Raw genomic sequence first — 22355 nt, forward strand, 5'->3', positions numbered from 1 at the left:
TCTGGCATTATAAGGAAGAGCCTGAGCCTGCTTGACTCAGCATTGAGGAGTTTCTGGGATTTGATGGAAGAGGATGAACACACTTGACTAAGCATTGAGGAGGCTCTGGCATTGGGTGGAAGAGGCTGAGCCTGCTTGACTCAGCATTGAGGAGGTTCTGGCATTAGAAGGAAGAGGCTTGCTTGACTCCGTATGGATGTTTCTGACCACGCCTCACTGGACACTGCGTCTGACACTATATGGAGAAGGCCAAGCATGCTTGACTCAGTATTGAGGAAGTTCAGGCATTAGATGGAAGAGGATGATTATGCTTGACTCAGCATTGAGGGGGCTCAGGCATTAGACGGAAGAGGCTGAGCATGCTTGACTCAGTATTGATGAGGTTCTGGGATTCGATGGAAGATGATGAGCATGCTTGATTCAGAATTGAGAAGGCTCTGGCATTAAATGGAAGAGGCTGGGCATGCTTGACTCACATTGAGGAGGTTCAGGCATTAGATGGAAGAGTCTGAGCCTGCTTGACTCAGCATTGAGAAGGCCCTGGCAGTGGATGAAAGAGGCTGATCGTGCTTGACTCAGCATTGAGAAAGTTCAGGCATTAGATGGAAGAGGATGATTACGCTTGACTCAGCATTGAGGGGGTTTAGGCATTAGAAGAAAGAGGCTGAGCAATCTTGACTCAGCATTGAGGAGGTTCTGGGATTTGATGGGAGAGGATGAGCACGCTTGACTAAGCATTGAGGAGGTTCTGGCATTAGAAGGAAGAGTCTTGCTTGACTCTGCATTGAGGAGGCTCTGGCATTAGAAGGAAGAGGCTGAGCCTGCTTGACTCAGCATTGAGGAGACTCTGGCATTAGGTGGAAGAGGCTGAGCCTGCTTGACTTAACATTGAGGAGGCCCTGGCATTAGAAGGAAGAGGCTTTCTTGACTCAGCATTGAGGAGGTTCTGGCATTAAGTGGAAGAGGCTGAGCATGCTTGTCTCAGCATTGAGGAGGCTCTAACATTAGAAGGAAGAGGCTGACCTTGCCTCACTGGATGGTGGGTCCAACACCATATGGAGAAGGCTGAGAATCAATCAATCAGGATTTATAAAGTGTGATACCCGATAGGGTATCTAGGTGCTTGCAGGTCCCCGAGGCTTATTTGAGGAGCCAGGTCTTGAGGGCCATTCGGAATTCCGAAAGTGAGGCGATGGTCCATAGTTGCGTGGGGAGGCTGTTCCAGGTCTTTGCTGCAACGTGGTAGAAGGAGCGTTCTCCACTTCTGCTTTGGTAGATGCAGGAGTATGGGCAAGTGAAAGGGAGGCAGAGTGTAGTTTTCTCAATGTTTGGTGGAAGTTCAGGCAGCGGTTAATGTAAGAGGGTCCTTGGTTGTTTAGAGCTTTGTGTGCATGGACCAGCAGCTTGAATTTGCATCTCTTATGTATGGGGAGCCAGTGGAGTTTCCTGAGATGGGATGTCATGTGGGTTCATCGGGGAAGGCTGAGGATGAGACCGGCTGCTGCGTTCTTTATGGTCTGAAGTCTCTGTAGAAGGTGTGCGGCGATTCCTACATAGAGGGCATTGCTGTAGTCCAGTTGGCTGGTGATGAGGGCTTGTGTCACGCTGCATCTCATGTGTGAGGGTAGCCACTTGAAGATCTTACGTAGTATGCACAGAGTGAGGAAGCAGGTAGGGGAGATGGCGTTGAACTGTGATTTCATGGTGAGCTTGTTGTTAATGATGACGATAAGGTTTATGGTGTGGTTGGAGGGAGTGGGTGCAGGACCTAGTTCTGAAGGCCACCAGAAATCGTTCCATGTGATGCTGCTATTGCTAAAGATCAGTACTTCGGTCTTGTCTGTGTTCAGCTGCAGGCAGTTCTTTATCCAGTCGGTGATGTCTGCCATGCATCTGTGGAAGTTGGTTCTGATGGTGGTAGGGTCGACTGTGAGTGAGCAGATGAGTTTGGTGTCGTCTGCATAGGAACTCAGCAAGAAAAAAGCATTCTTGACTCAGCCCTAAGGAGGTTCGGCATTGGGTGGAAGAGGATGACCATGCTTGACTAAACATTGAGGAACTTGCTTGACTCAGCATTGAGGAGGATCAAGCATTAGATGGAAGAGGCTGATTATGCTTGACTCAGCATTGAGGAGGGTCTGGCATTAAAAGGAAGAGGCTGAGTATGCTTGACTCAGCATTAAGGAGGCCCAAGCAGTGGATGAAAGAGGCTGACCACGCTCCACCCAGCATTGAGGAGGTTCAGGAATAGATGGAAGAGTCTGAGCCTGCTTGACTCAGGATTGAGGAGGTTCTGGCATTAGATGGAAGAGGCTGAGCACTTTGATGTAGCAGTGAGGAGGTTCCATTAAGAGATGGAAAAGGCTGAGCCTGCTTGACTCAGCATTGAGGAGGTTCAGGCATTAGATGGAAAAGGCTTCATCACACCTGAATGCATCAGGAGAACATGGTAAAGTTTAGCGATGTAAAAGGCGCAAACCTACACCCTCCAATTTTTTGCTGGTGAATTATAGGAATGACAGATGAGTGTAGAGATCTCATATAGCAGTATTTCTGCAGGTGTGATTGAATAAAAGCCTCTGCTACCTTAGAGGGGTGTAGTCCTGCAGACTAAGTAGCAATGCTTTGTGCTCCTCTACGGAGCCCATCCGAAGGGGTGGAATGCAATTTGGGTATGTTAGGGTTTTAAGTTTTCAGAAACAAACTGAGAAGAATGGGGACTCTGGCAGACATCTCCCTGATAAGATGTAACTGTTTTAAACTTTAAACCGGGCCTCCAGGACAAGAGTACATCATCGATATGAGGCGAGCTAAGCCAACAACCGAATGCACATACGATGCAAAAGGTGAAGCACAGACCAGCCTCCGTTTCTTGTGCTTCCGTCATTCACCCTTTGATGCTGATGTTTGATGACAAAGAGGATACTGGTTGAAGGAGCATGTTCATTGAGAGACATAGCCACACAGTTGTTAGGGTCATATTTACAAGCTGGCGATAAAAAATGATTGCCGCTTTTGCGGCCGTTTTTGGCCGAAAAGCTGCGATAATTTTATTGCCTAATTAGCAAGGCCACGCTAATGCGTGAAACCTTGCCTTAGCGTGGGGATTCCTAACGCGCAGCTTTGCATCTCTAATGAGATGCAAAGTGGGCATTCCTGACCTAACATGACAGGAGAAATGGTGCTAAGCGCCATTTCTCCTATCATCAAGCCCCACGTTATGACGCATAGCATAACCCCTGTTATCGCTACTTTCCTTACGCCTGCTTCAGGCCTGACTTAGCCATGATATCCTATGGAGGGTGGATATCATGGCTAAGTATGTGAGTCCCTATCAGCAAGCTAACGACACACTACGTGAGATTATCGCTGGGTTTCCAGCGATAATCTCATGTTAGGCAGTTAGCGCCAGGATTTTTATCGCTGAGGAGTTAAGCATTGCTAATAGCACGCTATCTCAGCGATAAAAATCCACGTTACCTGGCGATAATTACCCTCACGCTAAGAGCGCTGAGTGATAATTATCGCCGGTTGTTGCTGATAAGCCCCTTAGTTTGGCAGCATAAGAAAGTAAAACAAAACAGCAGTAGAAAGGGGTTGATATTGTGTCTTTGCAAACCACACACCAGCTCTCGTGCTCAAAGGTGACAACATTCCTTGTCCAGAAGCATCCTGTCTTCCAGCCTGAGGGGAATGTTCCTTCCTCTGGCTTCTTTGTTATTCGACTCAGTGTCCTGTTGTAGCTAAACATGGAACATACAAGCTTTGTTTGTAGAAACAATAAAAGCTATCAGTGAGGAGGTAATGATGGCCTGCTCACGCAAATAGAAGAAAAGGTCTGACTTGTTATACTATGCAAGCGGCAGGAGGCAGAAGCTGGCCTTCAATGGCAGCAGAGCGGACATTGTTTTGTCGAAAGACAAAACAGAATTGACTAAAATAAAACCATGACCTCACGAATAACCTTGATTGTACAGATTCCTCTTTCTTCTGGAAGTACTCACACAGCTGACGAATACACTGCTCATGGACTCTCAGCAGGAGTGTGTGTCGGCGTTACACAATGGAACACAATCTCTTTGGTAGGAGTGTCTGCCGGCTTTACACAATGAAATACGATCTCTTCGGCAGCACCACTGTGCCTTACACTGTGTTTTAAGGTCACATTTTGTACTAAACCAGTACATTTTACTTATTGCCTTCAACATTGCAGTCATGTGGATTCCTCGACGTCATGATTTAAAAGACATCAAGGATATGTGAGGATTGCACAATAAGAGGTTAATGGCCATTCCTGAGGGACCCAGGTGTTACCGTTCTAAGCCTGTGCCGTGGCTCCAGCTCTCACTCCAGCTCTGCCTTTCATGTACACCTTCTCTCTTTTCCGTACTATCTCACAGCCAGACAGTCTCTCAGAATCCATCTGCCTGGGTCTCAAACCTCTTCCTGTTGGCTGCAGCTCTACAGAAGTCTTTTCGGTCCCACTTTCACTAGGGCGGGGAATGTATTCTAGTAGCGGCAGTGGCGTAGCTACACACTTTGCCACCTGTGGCGGCTCCTGACTTTGCCACCCTGTCTTTTTGGCAGCCGCATGGAAGGGCGGGGGGAGGGGCTTGCGCCCCTAAAACTCATGCTGCCTGGGGCGGACCGCACCCCCCCTGCACCCCCTCCCCCCTCCCCCCTCTCTTGCTACGCCACTGAGTAATGGAGAATGGTAAAGTGATTCTTGAGTACTGATTCCAAACCCCTCTACAAATCCACAGGAGTGGAACATTGTAGGAAGCTAGCCCCATATATAGTGTACCAAAATGAATTTAACTGTGCAGAGTCCAGTAAGGCCCCTGATGGTGTTTAGAGGCAAAAGTAGATAATACTAACGCTCTATTTGTGCTAGTGTGGCCGAGCAGTTAGGCTTATCCAGAGGGTAGTGCTAAGAATTTGCTGTACTCATAGAGGCAATAAATGACACACACACTCAAGAATAAATCAGAGACCAAGTTGTAAAAATAACATAGATTTTTATATAATTTTTCAGAACAAGAACTTCATTCTAAGGTAAGTAATATTTATTTTACAAATTTTTGAAGTTTGCAAAAAAAAATCACTGTTATGCGCCATTACGCACCATAGAAGTTAATGGGAAGAGATATAAAAATGCATAGAAAATCCCACAGTGGGCTCTCAAGGTTCACCTTCTGGATTCGGGTAAGTAGCACGGCCAGGCCCAATGTGCCACCAGCAGGTTCTCTGGAGCGTCCCGGATTCAGCCGGGAGCAGGGTCCTGACGTCGTTGGTAGCAGGCGCTATGAAGTAGGGGGCCCACTTGAAAATACACTGCACAGGAGGATTTAAAGGTAAGTCTGAGGGGTCCCACTCAAGGGAGCAGGTCGCAAGCAGTGGCATAACAAAAGTTGAAGGGCCCCCCCTGCAAGGTACACAGAGGGGCCCCCGCTCCTGATTTAATCCGGAGCTCCCCGGCATGAGTGCAGTGCTGAGGGGGGCCCCTGCAGCTTGTGGGCCCCCCGGCACTGCGGGGGATGCGGGGGTCTGTATTACGCCGCTGGTCGCAAGGGCCTGAGGACCATGGAAGCACAGCTGGTTCGTCATTACCCAGTCCGGGTGGGCTGGGTGCAGAGCAGATAGGGCAGCCAAGCAGTGTGCGTCGAGAAGGTCCTTGCGCTCAGAGGCAGGCAGGCGGCAGAGGTGATTCCAGGACAGCTGGGCCGCGTGCAGAGCAGGTCTCAGGGGTCTTGAAGTCCCTTGATTAATGCCTGTGTCCTGGGTAGTTGGAGTCTGGATTGGCTTCTTTCTTCTCAGTCATCATTGTAGTGGGTCCGGTACCCCGGGTATTGGCATGGCACGACTCCAGTAGGTCCTGGTGTCCTCTCACTTGGTGGGGGGACAGATCTGACCCTCCGGAGCTGGGTTACCTCTTGTGCTTGGGTGCTGCATTTTAGTCGCCGGGGAGAAGATAATCGGTAAACCGGACTTTGCGGTTCTGTGCCTGCAGGCTACAGGGCAGTAGCTTCTCTACTCCAAAGGAGGTTTTCGGTAATTTGTGGAAGGCTGGAGGTGCTCCGGGGTTCTTAGAGGCCTCACAGTTGCAGGGTGAGACAGCAGGTCACGATGGTCGAGTCCTGGAAGCAGCCAGCAGATTTTGTCTCTAATTTCTGGCAGCTGGTCATCGGTTCTCTTCTTTGGTTGTTGCTCTTCTTAGATCCAACGAATCTTAGTTGCCAGGGCATCGATGCCACCTAAATACCAAATCTAGGGGCGTTAAAGTGGAAGACAGGTAGTAGCCAATGGGCTACCTACCTTTACTGTGTCTGCACCCTATAAGTGACCAATTCCTGTGGGAAGGACCACTACCCTAGCCCTGATAGGTTAATTCCTGCCATCCCAAGATGGAGGAATTGGAGAAGTCGTGTCCGCATCACCTGCCCCACCTTAGGGGTGGCGCTGGCTGATTGTGGTGGTTACTACAAGTTACTAGTAGCTACTACTTGCTACAGGTAGTTACTGCCCTCCTGCACTACAGATAGTTTTACTGCCCTCCTGCACTAGAGGTAGTTACTGCCCTCCTGCACTACAGGTAGTTTCACTGCCCTCCTGCACTGCAGGTAGTTTCACTGCCCTCCTGCACTACAGGCAGTTTCACTGCCCTCCTACACTACAGGTACTTTCACCGCGCTCCTGCACTACAGGTAGTTTCACCGCCCTCCTGCACTAGAGGTAGTCTCACCGCGCTCCTGCACTACAGGTAGTTTCACTGCCCTCCTGCACTACAGGTAGTTTCACTGCCCTCCTGCACTACAGGTAGTTTCACCGTGCTCCTGCACTACAGGTAGTTTCAATGCCCTCCTACACTACAGGTAATTACTGCCCTCCTGCACTACAGGCAGTTTCACTGCCCTCCTGCACTACAGGTAGTTTCAATGCCCTCCTACACTACAGGTAATTACTGCCCTCCTGCACTACAGGCAGTTTCACTGCCCTCCTGCACTACAGGTAGTTACTGCCCTCCTGCACTACAGGTAATTTCACTGCCCTCCTGCACTACAGGTAGATACTGCCCTCCTGCACTACAGGTAGCTTTACTGCCCTCCTGCACTACAGATAGTTTCAATGTCATTCTGCTCTACAGGTAGTTTCACTGCCCTCCTGCACAGCAGGTAGTTTCACTGCCCTCCTGCACTACAGGTAGTTTCAATGCCCTCCTACACTACAGGTAATTACTGCCCTCCTGCACTACAGGCAGTTTCACTGCCATCCTGCACTACAGGTAGTTGTACTTCCCTCCTGCACTACAGGTAGATACTGCCCTCCTGCACAACAGGTAATTTCACTGCCCTCCTGCACTACAGGTAGATACTGCCCTCCTTCACTACAGGTAGATACTGCCCTCCTGCACAACAGGTAGTTGTACTGCCCTCCTGCACTACAGGTAGCTTCACAGCCCTCCTGCACTACAGGCACTGTTACTGCCCTCCTGCACTACAGGCAGTTTTACTGTCCTCTTGCACTACATGTAGTTTTACTGTCCTCCTGCACTACAGGTAGTTTCACTGCCCTCCTACACTACAGGCAGTTTCACTGCCCTCCTGCACTACAGGTAGTTTCACTGCCCTCCTGCACTACAGGTAGTTTCAATGCCCTCCTACACTACAGGTAATTACTGCCCTCCTGCACTACAGGTAGCTTTACTGCCCTCCTGCACTACAGATAGTTTCAATGTCATTCTGCTCTACAGGTAGTTTCACTGCCCTCCTGCACTGCAGGTAGTTTCACTGCCCTCCTGCACTACAGGTAGTTGTACTTCCCTCCTGCACTACAGGTTGTTTCACTGCCCTCCTGCACTGCAGGTAGTTTCACTGCCCTCCTGCACTACAGGTAGTTGTACTTCCCTCCTGCACAACAGGTAATTTCACTGCCCTCCTGCACTACAGGTAGATACTGCCCTCCTGCACAACAGGTAGTTGTACTGCCCTCCTGCACTACAGGTAGCTTCACAGCCCTCCTGCACTACAGGCACTGTTACTGCCCTCCTGCACTACAGGCAGTTTTACTGTCCTCTTGCACTACATGTAGTTTTACTGTCCTCCTGCACTACAGGTAGTTTCACTGCCCTCCTACACTACAGGCAGTTTTACTGTCCTCTTGCACTACAGGTAGTTACTGCCCTCCTGCACTACAGGTAGTTTCACTGCCCTCTTGCACTACAGGTAGTTTCACTGCCCTCCTGTACTACAGGTAGTTACTGCCCTCCTGCACTACAGGTAGTTTCACTGCCCTCCTGCACTACAGGTAATTTCACTGCCCTCCTGCACTACAGGTAGATACTGCCCTCCTGCACAACAGGTAGTTGTACTGCCCTCCTGCACTACAGGTAGCTTCACAGGCCTCCTGCACTACAGGCACTGTTACTGCCCTCCTGCACTACAGGCAGTTTTACTGTCCTCTTGCACTACATGTAGTTTTACTGTCCTCCTGCACTACAGGTAGTTTCACTGCCCTCCTACACTACAGGCAGTTTTACTGTCCTCTTGCACTACAGGTAGTTACTGCCCTCCTGCACTACAGGTAGTTTCACTGCCCTCCTACACTACAGGTAGTTTCACTGCCCTCTTTCACTACAGGTAGTTTTACTGTCCTCCTGCACTACAGGTAGTTCCACTGCCCTCCTGGACAGGTTTGACTTATGGGGCAGGCCCTTGCTTGTTCACATAATACTTTACAATCCTTCCTTCATCTCAGTAGCACCCTGTCACTGGTTGTGCTTTTACAGTCACTGACACCCCCTCTTCCCCCGTTTGTTGCACCTTTTACAAAACCTGTCCTTTTATACTTTATCCATTTTGTCCATTGAAAAAGTCTTTTAAGTTGCATTTTTTTGCCTTTTCTAAGAATAGAATCTCGAATATTGAGTTTTGTTCGGCATTAGCGGGCTCCTCCAGTGAATCTCTTTTTCTGCTTACACTCTGTGTGATCTTGGGCTGCTGGTATTTTCCTCCGCAGGGCGGTTACACTGGCAGCGAATGCAGCCTATGAATACAAGGATACCCAAGCAGGACGTAAGCATTCTTCAATGAAGCTGTGTTTCAGGGCGGTCCTTCGGGGTTCTTGCTGCTGATTGGTGGTCTCTCACGTGTCCTGAAAGAAAAATAAATACTCAGTTCTGGACCATTGAAGCCCTCAACATTCGACCCTCTCCTCCCACATGAGAACAGACCACAATGTCTTTACCTGTTAGGAGTTCACGTTTTTCACCTGCGCTGCTAAGGTCCTTCTTTATTAACTCTGGCCTTTTAGGATTGGTGCTGCGCCCGCACTGAGAGCACGTGTGACCTTATGCTTACCTGGGCAGGAAGGGATGAGACACATCTTACTCCACGCTTACCTGGATAGGAAGGGATGACACACATATCTTACTCCATGCTTACCTGGGCAGGAAGGGTTGACAGACATTTTACTCTACGCTTACCTGGGTAGGAAGGGATGACTCATATATCTTACCGCATGCTTACCTGGGCAGCAAGGGATGACACACATCTTACGTCACGCTTACCTGGGCAGGAAGGAATCACACACATCTTACGTCACGCTTACCTGGGCAGGAAGGGATGACGCACACATCTTACTTTACACATACCTGGGCAGGAAGAGATGACAAATCTCTTACTCCATGCATACTGGGACAGGAAGGGTTGGCTCACACATCTTACTCTATGCTTACCTAGGCAGGAAGTGATGACTCACACTTCTTACTCCATGCATACTGGGGCAGGATGGGTTGACTCACACATCTTACTCCATGCTTACCTGGGCAGGAAGAGATGACATGCATCTTACTCCATGCTTACCTGGGCAGGAAGGGTTAACTCACACATCTTGCTCCACGCTTACCTGGGCAGGAAGAGATGACAAACATCTTACTCCATGCTTACCTGGGCAGGAGGAGATGACACACATCTTACTCCATGCTTACCTGGGCAGGAGGAGATGACACACATCTTACTCCATGCTTACCTGGGCTGGAAGACATGACACACATCTTACCTCATGCTTACCTAGGCAGGAAGGGTTGATTTACATATCTTACTCCATGCTTACTGGGCAGGAATTATTAACTGACACAGCTTACTCCATGAATACCTGGGCAGGAAGGGTTGGCTCACAAATCTTACTCCACGCTTACCTGGGCAGGAAGGGGTGACACACATCTTACTCTACGCTTACCTGGGCAGGAAGGGATGACACACATCGTACTTCATGCTTACCTGGGCAGGAATGGATCACTCACATCTTACTTCATGCTTACCTGGGCAGGAAGGGTTGACCCACATATCTTACCCCATAGTTACAGGGCAGAAAGTGTTTACTCACATAGATTACTCCATGCTTACTGGGGCAGGATGGAATCACTCACACATCTTTCTTCATGCTTACCTGGGCAGGAAAGGACCAATCAGACATCTTACTCCATGCATACCTGGACAGGAAGTGTTGACTCACAAATCTTACTAAATGCTCACCTGGGCAGGAAGTGTTAACTCACACATCTTACTCCATGCTTACCTGGGCAGGAAGGGTTGACTCACAAATCATACTAAATGCTTACCTGGGCGGGAAGAGATGATACACACATCTTACTCCAATCTTACCTGGGCAGGAAGTGTTAACTCACACATCTTACTCCATGCTTGCCCGGGCAGGAAGGGTTGGCTTACAAATCGTACCCATGTTTACCTGGGCAGGAAGAGATGACGCACATCTTACCCATGCTTACCTAGACAGGAAGAGATGACGCACATCTTACCCATGCTTACCTGGGCTGGAAGAGATGATGCACATCTTACCCATGCTTACCTGGACAGGAAGAGATGACGCACATCTTACCCATGCTTACCTGGACAGGAAGAGATGACGCACATCTTACCCATGCTTACCTGGACAGGAAGAGATGACGCACATCTTACCCATGCTTACCTGGGCTGGAAGAGATGATGCACATCTTACCCATGCTTAACTGGGCTGGAAGAGATGATGCACATCTTACCCATGCTTACCTGGGCAGGTAGGGGTGACTGCCTGTGGCTCTACAGCAGTGTCACCAGGAGGGCGGCCACGGTGAGGAGAGGCTCCAGAATCAGGGTGTGGTGCAGCAGATATGGGGCGGCACTGAGGACCTGCAGTGTGCTTTCCTTCAGCAGTTGGCCCGAGGCTGAAAATTAATAAAAGATACAGATGTCATGAACATGTGGTCACATCTCCAGACACAGGTGTGCAGACCTACGGCAGACCCTGTCACACTGCTGAGCTGAGCAGTAGTGCATGCCTCTACAATGTCAGTGTCAGGAGCACGCGGCACTGCATGGCACTGCTGGGGTACAAGTGGATATGGGGTGCCAACTGAACCCCAACTCTTGCATCTTCAGTAGTGCAGTTTTATGATGTTTTCAGCAAAACACAGAAAATGTATATTCACAGCAGTGAACATAATGAGGGTTGCGGGAAGCTTTGAGCTGTGAGCTGGTGAGCATAGAAATGTGAGCACCGAGCTGTGAGCTAGAAAACATAGATCTGTGAGCACCGAGCTGTGAGCTGGTGAGCATAAAACAGTGCGCCCAGGTGTGAGCTGGTGATCAAACAAATATGAGTACTAAGCTGTGAGTTTGTGAGCACAGGGACAGCCAAGCCCTATTGGTCAATCCACCAACCAGCCGTCCTTACCACCATCAGCCCGGGATTCGGAGGGAGAGCAGAGTGGGACTTCCATTCCTGATCCAGCTAACCAGGCTCAGAGCTTTGACTTGATGAGCATACAACTTTGGGCACTGAGCTGTGAGCGCGTGAGCACAGAACCGTGAGCGCTGACCTGTGAGCAGGTGAGCATAGAACCGTGAGCACTGAGCTGTGAGCATAGAACCGTGAGCACTGAGCTGTGAGCAGGTGAGCACAGAACCGTGAGCACTGAGCTGTGAGCGGGTGAGCACAGAACCGTGAGCACGGGGCTGTGAGCAGGTGAGCATAGAACACTGAGCCCCGAGCTGTTAGATGGTGAGCATAGAAATGTGAGTGTAGTGTCGTGGGGGTCTGGGCCCACGACGCTGAATAAATACACAGTACTCCAGATAGAGTGTTATCGTTAGCTCAACACTAACTCCGCCCCGGGGTTCCGGGCTTTTTATTAACTTAATCACGTGGTCGAGATCTTGGTCGAGACCACTTCTAAACACGTTAAACTGGGGTTTTGTACATTACTAAATCACCCCTATCATGACGAGAGGCGTGGGCTGTCCCATCGCCTCTCGCGATATTACATTCTTCCTTAACCAGGAGACAACTTAAAACAATCATCAACACAGTCCACATTCCATTCTAGTTCTGACCGTTAACTACCGGTCATACCATAACAAAATGAAACAGTCTTACTTGGGGTTGGATTGCAGCAGCTCACCCTGGCTGCGACCCGATATCTGGTCGCCGATTAGCCACTGGTTACAAAGTCTTTGTATCTTTGGGAGAGCTTGGGGCAGGGCCGGAGGTGATACCGGCTTTGACTGCTGCGCATTTGCGAATCTGGAGCCTGGTTAGCTGGATCAGGAATGGAAGTCCCACTCTGCTCTCCCTCCGAATCCCGGGCTGATGGTGGTGAGGACGGCTGGTTGGTGGATTGACCAATAGGCTTGGCTGTCTATGTCCAGCACGTCTGTTCCTCGGTGTTGCAGGTCCTCTTTGGGGCGCCCCATCTTGTTCAGGAGTGTCCACTGGGTCGCTATCTTCTGTGGGAGGGACTTTCTTGAAGAATGACACATTTCGGGTCACTGTCTTAGACCCTCTCAGAGCGATCACCATGGTGCCCTTGATGGCAATGACAGTCCATGGGGTTGGTTCGAACGGTGTCCGGAACTTCCCTCCGGGATGCCGATCTTGTACAAGCACTTGGTCACCCAATACGATGGGGCTCTCTAGGGCGCGTCTCCTCTGAGATGCCGCCTCGTTGTTTTTTGTACGCCTTAGGTCTGATAGGTTCGGAGGACTTGCGGCTTTTTCCCATTTGGAATGGTGAGGAATGGTGTGCAAGACTGCTCGGCCAAAGCATAGGCGGCTCGGGGACACCCCTGTGGTGCAGTGAGGGGTGAGTCGGTATTCTCGCAGGAACTGATACACGGCCCGCTCTAGGTTGAACTCTTCTGCCAGCGCAATCTGTATGGTTTTATTTAAAGTCCGCATCAGCCGCTCTACCTCACCATTGGCTTGGGGCCACCTAGGCATAATTTTTCGGTGCTTTATCCGATGGGATGCGAGGTACTCCGCGAGTTCCGTGCTGGTGAACGGTGGCCCGTTGTCAGTCTTGAGTTCTCCAAATAGCCCGTGAGTGGCTATCACTTTCTCGAGTTTGGGAATGACTTCTGCTGCAGATGTTGAGGAGAAGAATTCTACCTCTGGGTATCTGGAGAAGTCATCGACTACCACCAACATGTGTCGTCCTCCAGGGAGACTGCCGAAATCCGTGCTGATCTTAACCCATGGGCTGCTGGGGCCCGTTTCGGTTACCACCGGTGCTGGCCTGCTTGGGAGACTTGTGGCGAGGCATGCGGGACAGTGTTGTATGATAGACTCAATTTGTTGGTCGAGGCCGGGAAACCACACTTTGCTCCGAAGTCGGTTCTTGGACTTGACGATCCCCTGATGTACTCCATGGGCTCGGAGTGCTGCTTGTCTGGTGAGGCACGCAGGTAGGACTAACCGCGGACCACGCAGGAGACATCCTTCCGTCGACACCGACAACTCGTGATGGACTTGGTGTAACGATTTGAGCGTGGCTTGAGCTGCGGCTGTACGCCTGATTGATGGGTTTTGGAGATGCTGCCAGTCTCCGGAGCCAACCACTTGTATTGCCAACTGAAGGAAGTCGTCGTCTTGGGTAGCTGCTATGACTTCTTGCAGTGATATCAGAAGGGGTCAGGACCGTTCAACAACCATCCGGACGTAGTCCTCTGTGGCCGCTGCTTCTTCGGCTTTGGGAGGGGTCACTGGCCGGGCATGCCGTGACAGGAAGTCGGCTGGGTTGCGCGTGCCGGGTCGGTATTCCACTTTCAATTGGAACTCCTGTAGCTGCAGTATCCACTTTTCAATCCGTGGAGGGGCCGGGACGATGAGCCTAGGAATGGCGGAATGAGCGGCTTGTGGTCCGTGATGACTGTAAACGGGTGACCGTACAGATAGAAGTGGAAATGACGGCACCCCCACAGGATTGCGATGGCCTCTCTTTCATTTTGTGAATAGCGCTGTTCAGTGGGTGTTAGAGTTCTGCTCACATAGGCTACTGGCGCCTGTTAAACCTTATCTTTGTGTGGTGTACATCTGTGGGGGGGAAGTTACTCGTCTGTACGATCGCTGGAGACGGCTCTCCCCGGAGACCTCTCCCCTTGTCCTCGGCCGACCCTCCCGGTCCGTCTAACATTGGTGGCCAGCGGCGCGATCCGAATCAACGCGTAATCGTACAGAGAGTAGCTCACCCCACGACGAAACCACAATGACAACCAAAGAGAGCGGATCCACCGAGAAATTCCAGATGGAGAAATTGGAAGAGTACAGCCATCGTGAGTTGAAACAATTCTGCATTGAACTAGGCATTGCTACCACCGGTCTGAGTACTAAAGACGATTTCAAGCACGCCATTGAGTCGTGGGCAGAAACCGGGGCCGCCAGACCCCCGGACCAAAACATTGCAGCATCAGAGAGGAACACCACGGCTTCCGAGGAGCGAAGAAAGGGTCTCTCGCAGGAAGAGATCCAAGAGAGAGAAAAAAGCAGACTACATGAGTTAGAAATGGCACGGCTCAAAATGGACGGTGAACTAAAATTAGCCGAACAAAAACTGAACCTAGAACATCTGCGGCTCCGAGAAGAACGGGAAGAAAAACAGAGGCAGAGAGAGCTCGAAGAAAAGAGATTAGCGTACGAACACGAGCGCAAACTGGCAGAAATAGACCTACGGAAGCAGAACAAAGAACTGGAGGTGCCCGAGCAACCGCGCACCCCAGGAGCGACAGAAAAGAAAGTCCACATCCCCAAGGATGTCGTTCGAGAGGACGACATACAACAGTGGTTCAAGGCCTACGAGATCGCCATGACCTCCCACCGGATCGATCGAAGTGACTGGGGAGCCGGTCTATGGGGGAGGTTCGTCAATGAAGGCCGCGATGCCCTGTTACAGCTCCCAGACCATCTGATGACATCCTATGACCACATGAAGGCTGCCCTCCTCACCCGATATGGGCTCACACCCGAAATGTACCGCCAGAGGTTCCGAGACTGCACCCGGATCCCGGGTACAACTTGGGTGGAATATGTAAACTATTTCAGCCGAGCCTTCGAGGGTTGGATCAAGGGAAGCCACGTAACGACCTACGAGCAACTTTTTAATCTCATGGTGTGGGAGCACCTCTCTAACAACTGCTTCGTCGAGCTCAGGCAGCACCTCCTCGACAGTAAATTGACTGACCCACGGCAACTCGCCGCCGAAGCTGACCGGTGGGAAAGCACCCGAGTAGGCCGGAGGGGGCCGCACGAACAGAACCGGAACAACCAAGGTCAGCACCGTCCCCGAGGAGGAGGAGGAGGCCAGGGACGAGGAAGAGACACCGTCCCGGCCGCTCCCGCTGCCAGCACCCCGTCCCCGGCCAGCCGGGGCAACCCCCCGATGCGCCCGGGGTTCCGAGCCAATGTCACGTGTCACCGATGCCAGCGAGTCGGCCACTACGCCAATGACCCGAACTGTCCACAGAACCAAACTCCGAGACCCCGCCAGGTAGCTGCCGCCGCCCTGGGGGGAGAACAAATCTCCGAAGAACAGGAAGAATGCGAACAAGAACAACAAGAGTGGGAACCGGCCGCCATGATTCTAGCGTGCCTAGGGGGAAGAGACATGGTCCCGCGGGCTCCCCTACCCGCCAACACCAGAAAATATAGTCAGTGGGTGAACATTAATGGACGCCGGGCCGAAGCACTACGTGACACGGGGGCCAGTGTGACGGCCGTCCGCTGTCACCTGGTAACCCCAGAGCAGATCCTGCCGAACATTCTCTGCCCCGTCCGTTCAGCCGACAATTCGGAGAGTCTATGTCGGATGGCCTGCGTCCCCTTCGAATGGGGAGGAGTCTCCGGCATGTTGAAGGTGACGGTCCGAGATGATGCCCCCGTGGACTGTCTCCTGGGGAATGATCTTGAGAGTTCCCCGTGGGCCGCCGTAGAAAGAAGAGAGCACCTGGGGATGTTGGGCCTCCCGGACTGGGCGTGCGTAACCACCCGGTCCATGGCCGCCCGTGCCATCCCCCGACCAGAAGAACCAGAATGGCCAGCACCTCCTCCCCCGATCGCTCCAGTAGAGGACACCGACCATACCGACCCCCCAGAGCAAACCCTCGAAGGGCTCGCTCAGCCCCAGGACCTTCCCGACCTGGCTCAGTGGCATCAAGAAGGGGGGCCCACCCAGGAACAGTTTCGTCAAGAGCAGAAGACCTGTCCCTCCCTCGAGGGACTCCGCCAGCAAGCCCTCGCCCAGAGCGCAGGGGACACCACCGGAGCCCATTGGATCTATTGGGACAACGACCTGTTGTACAGTGAACAGAGAATCGCGGAGTTAGGGGCCAGTCGAGTGCTGGTGGTGCCCCTCCGTTTTAGAGACTTCCTGTTAAATTTGGCCCACGATGTCCCTCTGGCTGGACACCTGGGCCAGGACAAAACCTACAGTCGCCTGGTGACCCACTTTTTCTGGCCAAAGATGAGAAACGACGTCCTCAACCACTGCCGGTCCTGCCCCACGTGCCAGGCCAGCGGGAAGAGCGGCCGCAAACTTAAAGCACCTCTGCAACCCTTCCCAGTTGTCACCACCCCGTTCGAGAGGGTGGGAATAGACATTGTGGGGCCCCTGGACCCCCGTACAGCACAAGGACATCGGTTCATCCTGGTACTGGTGGACCACGCCACCCGCTACCCCGAGGCTGTTCCCCTGTGAACTGTAACAGCCCCGGTGGTCGGCCGGGCCTTAATGGGGATCTTCTCCCGGGTGGGCTTCCCCCGAGAAGTCGTCAGCGACAGAGGCACAAACTTTATTTCAAAATATATGAAGTCCCTCTGGCAACAGTGCGGGGTCACCTACCGATTCACGACCCCCTATCACCCTCAAGGAAACGGACTAGTCGAGCGGTTCAACCGCACGCTCAAGGGAATGATTGGGGGGTTGGAAGAGCCCCTCCGTCGCCAGAGGGATGTGCTACTTCCGTGCCTCCTCTTCGCATATCGAGAAGTCCCCCAGAAGTCCCTCGGCTTCAGCCCTTTCGAACTCTTGTACGGACACCCTGTGCGAGGGCCCCTCAGCCTAGTCAAAGAAGGTTGGGAGATGGCCCCCCTAAAGACCCCTCCAGACGTCTTCAAGTACCTCCTGACCCTACGCAATCAGACCAGGCGATTCAGAGAAATGGCGAAAGCGAACCTTGAGGCCAGTCAGGAGGACATGAAAAAATGGTACGATCAAAATGCCTCCTCCATCGAATTCGAACCTGGCCAACAAGTGTGGGTGATGTCCCCCACCGAACCATGTGCCTTGCAGGATAAGTGGACGGGGCCCTTCAAAGTGGTCGAGCGCAAGAGCCCCGTCACCTATCTCATCGATATGGAATCTCCACGGAACCCCCTCCGGGTCCTCCACGCCAACAGACTCAAACCCCACTTTGTGCGCTCGGAGCTCAGCCTCCTGATGGCTACAGACAGTGGCGCGGAAGAAGACTCCGAGCCTCTCCCTGATCTCCTGAAGACTCGTGAGAAAGATGGTTCCGTGGACGGGGTCCGACTCTCAGATGCCCTCACCCCGGAACAGCGCCAAGGCTGCCGGGACCTCCTGCTGCAGTTTGCGACCTTGTTTTCCCTCACCCCAGGGGTCACCCCCTGGTGCTTGCACGACGTGGACACTGGGGACAGTCCCCCTATCAGACATCGGGCGTACCTCGTACCAGATCGGGTACGGGCCTGCATCCAAGAGGAGGTGTCAAAGATGCTCACGCTCGGGGTCATCGAGCCCTCGGACAGCCCCTGGGCCAGCCCGGTCGTGCTGGTCCCCAAAGCTGCTGCACCACTCCTGAGCTCCAATTCTGCGTCGACTATCGGGGCTTGAATGCTCTCACCAGAACCGACGCTCATCCCATCCCCCGAGCGGATGAGCTGATCGACCGCATGGGGGCTGCCCGCTACCTCAGCATCTTCGACCTGACAGCGGGCTACTGGCAGATCGGTCTCACACCCCGGGCTCAAGAACGATCCGCCTTTTCTACCCCCGATGGCCACTACCACTTCAAAGTCATGCCATTCGGCATGAAGAATGCCCCAGCTACTTTTCAGCGACTGGTGAACCAGGTCTTGGCGGGACTCGAGGAGTTCAGCGCCGCCTACCTGGACGATATCGCTGTGTACAGCCGCCACTGGTCCGACCACCTCCACCACCTCCGAGAGGTCCTGCAGGCCCTCCAACGGGCCGGCCTCACAATCAAGGCCAGCAAGTGCCAAATTGGTCAGGGGTCCGTGACCTATCTCGGACACCAGGTGGGAAGCGGTCTGGTGGCCCCTCTACAACTCAAGATCGCTGCCATCCAGTCCTGGCAGCCTCCAGTCACGCAGACCGAGGTCCGAGCCTTCTTGGGGCTCACCGGCTACTACCGGTGGTTCGTGAGGGACTATGGCAGCATTGTGGGGCCCCTCACGGGACTCACATCCAAAAACCACCCGAAGAAGGTCAACTGGACCCCAGACTGTCAAGCGGCCTTCGAGAAGCTGAAAGCCGCCATGTGCACTGCCCCTGTGCTCCAGGCCCCCGACTACAGTCGGGAATTCATCGTACAAACAGATGCCTCCGACCATGGCATCGGGGCGGTCCTCTCCCAGTTGAACTCCGAGGGACTTGACCAACCAGTGGCCTTCATCAGCAGACGCCTCCTGGCCCGAGAACAGCGCTGGAGCACCATCGAGAGGGAGGCCTTCGCAGTGGTGTGGGCCCTCAAAAAGCTCCGGCCCTATCTCTTCGGTACCCACTTCCGGGTGCAAACAGATCATCGGCCCCTGCAGTGGCTAATGCAGATGCGGGGGAAAAACCCCAAACTATTGCGTTGGTCCATCTCCCTGCAGGGGATGGACTTCACTGTGGAACATCGACCGGGCCAAGACCACGCCAACGCGGATGGCCTGTCACGCTTTTTCCGCCTCGACGAGGAGAGTCCCCAAGAGGATGGGTGACTCTCCCCGCCTTCAGCTGGGGGGGACGCATGTTGGACAGGCCACATGAAGGGCTTGCTCCCTCCCCGCATGACAGGGCCCGAGCCCCGGCCCTCCAGGTGTTACCCACAGAAGCAACCCGCACCCCGTCTCAATACGGGACTCCTGCCCCCGTACATCTCTGTATCATGGGGCCGAACCACTACCGGCTCCCTCGCCCGGCCCGGCCGCCATCTTGGACACTGCACCACGAGGCCGCGTGGCCTCAGCTCGACCCTAACCCTGGGCCTGGCCAGGCCCCGACATCCCGGCACCACCATCCACCCAGGAGGTGAACGGACCACTTGGCAGGTCAATGGGAGAAAGAAGTGTCGCTGGCTCTCCCCCGCCAGGTGCCGATCGCCCCCCAGCTCCCCCGGGCGCTGGCTCCACCCCCCTGCTGGGTGTCTGGACTCCCTCATCCCGGACCTCCCGACCTCCAAGTGCGAGGGTCCGGACATCAAAGGGCGCCAGACCTATAACTGGGGCAGCTCCAGAGCAGGAAGGCAGTTGTATCCTGGAGTCGAGAGACACCGTGAAGAACTCATCCTTGACGGACTACTGGCGCTGCCGTAGCCCTGCCTTGCGAACTATCGTCCTGCCTGCTGGCGCTGCCGCAACCTTCTGCATCCTCCATCCTCGTCGGGACCTGCTGGCGCTGCCGCGGACCGTTGTAACTACCACCTTCGTCAGGACCTGCTGGCGCTGCCGCGGACCGTTGTAACTACCACCTTCACCGGGACCTGCTGGCGCTGCCGCGGCCCGTCCATCTAGAACGCCGAGCTCGAGGATTGTGAGCTATCCATCATATCATCGCAACTACCAGATTGGTAACAAGACTGTCCCGCTACCCCCTTTCCCAACCAAGAGACTAGAATCGAGGGGACCCCTGAGTCCTGACCTCCTTGTACCATTCTATCGTACCTAAAGATTGCTTATAAAGAACGTTAAACCTTATCTTTGTGTGGTGTACATCTGTGGGGGGGAAGTTACTCGTCTGTACGATCGCTGGAGACGGCTCTCCCCGGAGACCTCTCCCCTTGTCCTCGGCCGACCCTCCCGGTCCGTCTAACAGCGCCCAGTCACCGCAATCCTGGCGTTGTGCTAAGACGGCACCTAGACTGGTGGGGCTGGCGTCTACGACCAGTTGGGAGTCATGGCGTGGGTCAAAGTATACAAGGGTTGTGTCTGCGGACAATGCGGCCTTGGTCTGTTGGAATGCTTGCTCCTGTGTTGGGCCCCAGTTCCAGTGGGTGGTGGTCTTTGTGAGCTCTCGAAGGGGGCCTGTCAGGTCCGACAAGTTCTGGATGAACCTGCCACAATATGTGACCATGCCTAGAAAGCTGCGGACTTCCGTCACCGAGGTGGGGGTGGGCGCATCTTGTACATCATTGACTTTGGCAGGATCAGGCCCAATGCTCCGGTCTGAAAATCGGTACCCAAAGAAGCTCATGTCTCGGCGGAGGAACTCGCACTTCTCCCTGTGGAGTTTGAGGCCGCGATCTCTCAGGCGTGTGAACACTGCGTTGAGGCAGACGATGTGTTCTTCTAGAGAAGGGGCGTGACCAGGATGTCGTCGCTCACATTGAGCACTCCTTCTAGCCCCTGCAGGACTGTTTTGATGATATTTTGGAATACTTCGGCTGTGCTGGAGATTCCGAAGTTCAGGCGCTTGTAACGCCACAAACCGGCATGGGTGGAGAATGTCGTGATTGGACGCGAGTCCGGGTGGAGCGGGACTTGATGATATCCCGATCGAAGGTTCATCTTCGAGAACTACTTTGACCCTGCAAGCTCGCCTATGATGTCATCTACCGTTGGCGTTAGGTGGCGTTCCCGTTTGATGGCGAGATTCGGAATCCGCATGTCGATGCATATGCGGGCGGCATCAGGTTTTTTCGCGACCACGATGGGCGACACCCATGGAGTGGGACCACTCACCCGTTCGATGATTCCGGCCGCTTCCAGCATGCGGAACTCTGATTCCACTTTTGGTCGGAGATGGAAGGCAATTCTCCTGTGTCTGAGAGCCACCGGTGCGACTGACTTGTCTATGTGTAGGCGAACTGCCGGGCCTTTGAGGCACCCGATTCCGTCGAATAGGGGTGCGAACTCAGATATCAGCCTGTCCAAATTGTGTGCTTGCACTGCAAACGCAAACTGGATGAGTCGCAGTTCTTGGGCTGTGCGACAGCCGAGTAGAAAACCTGAACCTTCTCTGGAAACATAGACTTTGGCCGACCGACAGACATCACTGTGCGAGATTTCCGTCTGGATTACCCCGCACATTCGGAGTAGAGTGTGGGTCCCAAACGCGTACACTTGAACGTTGGAACGTTGGTGCTGCGGAGCGCTGGCGGGTTGGGCAGCAGCCTGTATGCGCAGAGGGCCATAAGATTGTTTGTGGCGCCGGTGTCAATGAGCGTTGTTACCGGATGCCCTTGCATTTGAACGGTGCACATGGGTGCCGCTTGCAGTGGCACCGAGAGGGCATGTAGCATGTGCACCACGTGCACAGTGGCGGCTTCATCATCGTCCATGTCTCCGCTTGAGGAATCACCGGGTGCTGGCTCCAGCGCGCGCACTGGTCGCGGAGGACCTTGTGATCGCCTTGATGGTCTTGAGCGACAGACTTTGGAGAAGTGATTGACTTTTCCGCAGGCACTGCACTTCTTCCCTTGGGCTGGGCACGTGCCGTCGTGTGGGAGCGGGTCCCCGCACCATCCACAGAGGCGGAGTTTAAGATTATGTCCCGATCCTTGGGCTGAGGGTCTTCTGGGCTTCTGCCGTGTGTCTCGCGGATTGGTTTGGACAGCACAGACTGGTTCTTCTTTGATGGACGCCAGAGCTTTTAGATCCATATGGGCTGCACTGGCCTTGGACAATTCTTTGGAGCGTCCCAGGGTCAGTATGTCCTTCATCACCATGTTATGCTCTTCCAGGACACGTTCACACAGTTTTGAGGAAGCGCACCCTTGTATGAATTGTGCTCGTACCTCATCGTCTTCATCAGGCAGGGTGCACGTGCTCGCAAGTTCCTTGAGCCG

The 22355-nt window shown here is 53.3% G+C and overlaps 1 protein-coding gene across 2 annotated transcripts in view; it reads right to left on the bottom strand.

Moving 5' to 3' along the window:
- VTCN1 (V-set domain containing T cell activation inhibitor 1) overlaps positions 1–22355 on the bottom strand; it is a 267404-nt gene that overhangs the window by 79228 nt on the left and 165821 nt on the right. Inside the window, exons 5-6 of one of the 2 annotated variants that reach the window (XM_085620697.1) lie at positions 11067–11221; positions 4999–9150 (exon numbers count right to left, since the gene is read on the bottom strand). The exons of the other annotated variant lie outside the window; for it this stretch is intronic. Coding sequence (XP_085476823.1) covers positions 11097–11221 — 125 coding nt within the window. The 3' untranslated portion in view covers positions 4999–9150; positions 11067–11096. Of the gene's footprint in view, positions 1–4998; positions 9151–11066; positions 11222–22355 lie in introns of those variants that run through there. 2 annotated transcript variants of the gene reach the window in all.

Source organism: Triturus cristatus, chromosome 8 (genome assembly GCF_964204655.1).
Source record: "Triturus cristatus chromosome 8, aTriCri1.1, whole genome shotgun sequence".
In the NCBI taxonomy this organism is placed as follows: Eukaryota; Metazoa; Chordata; class Amphibia; order Caudata; family Salamandridae; genus Triturus; species Triturus cristatus.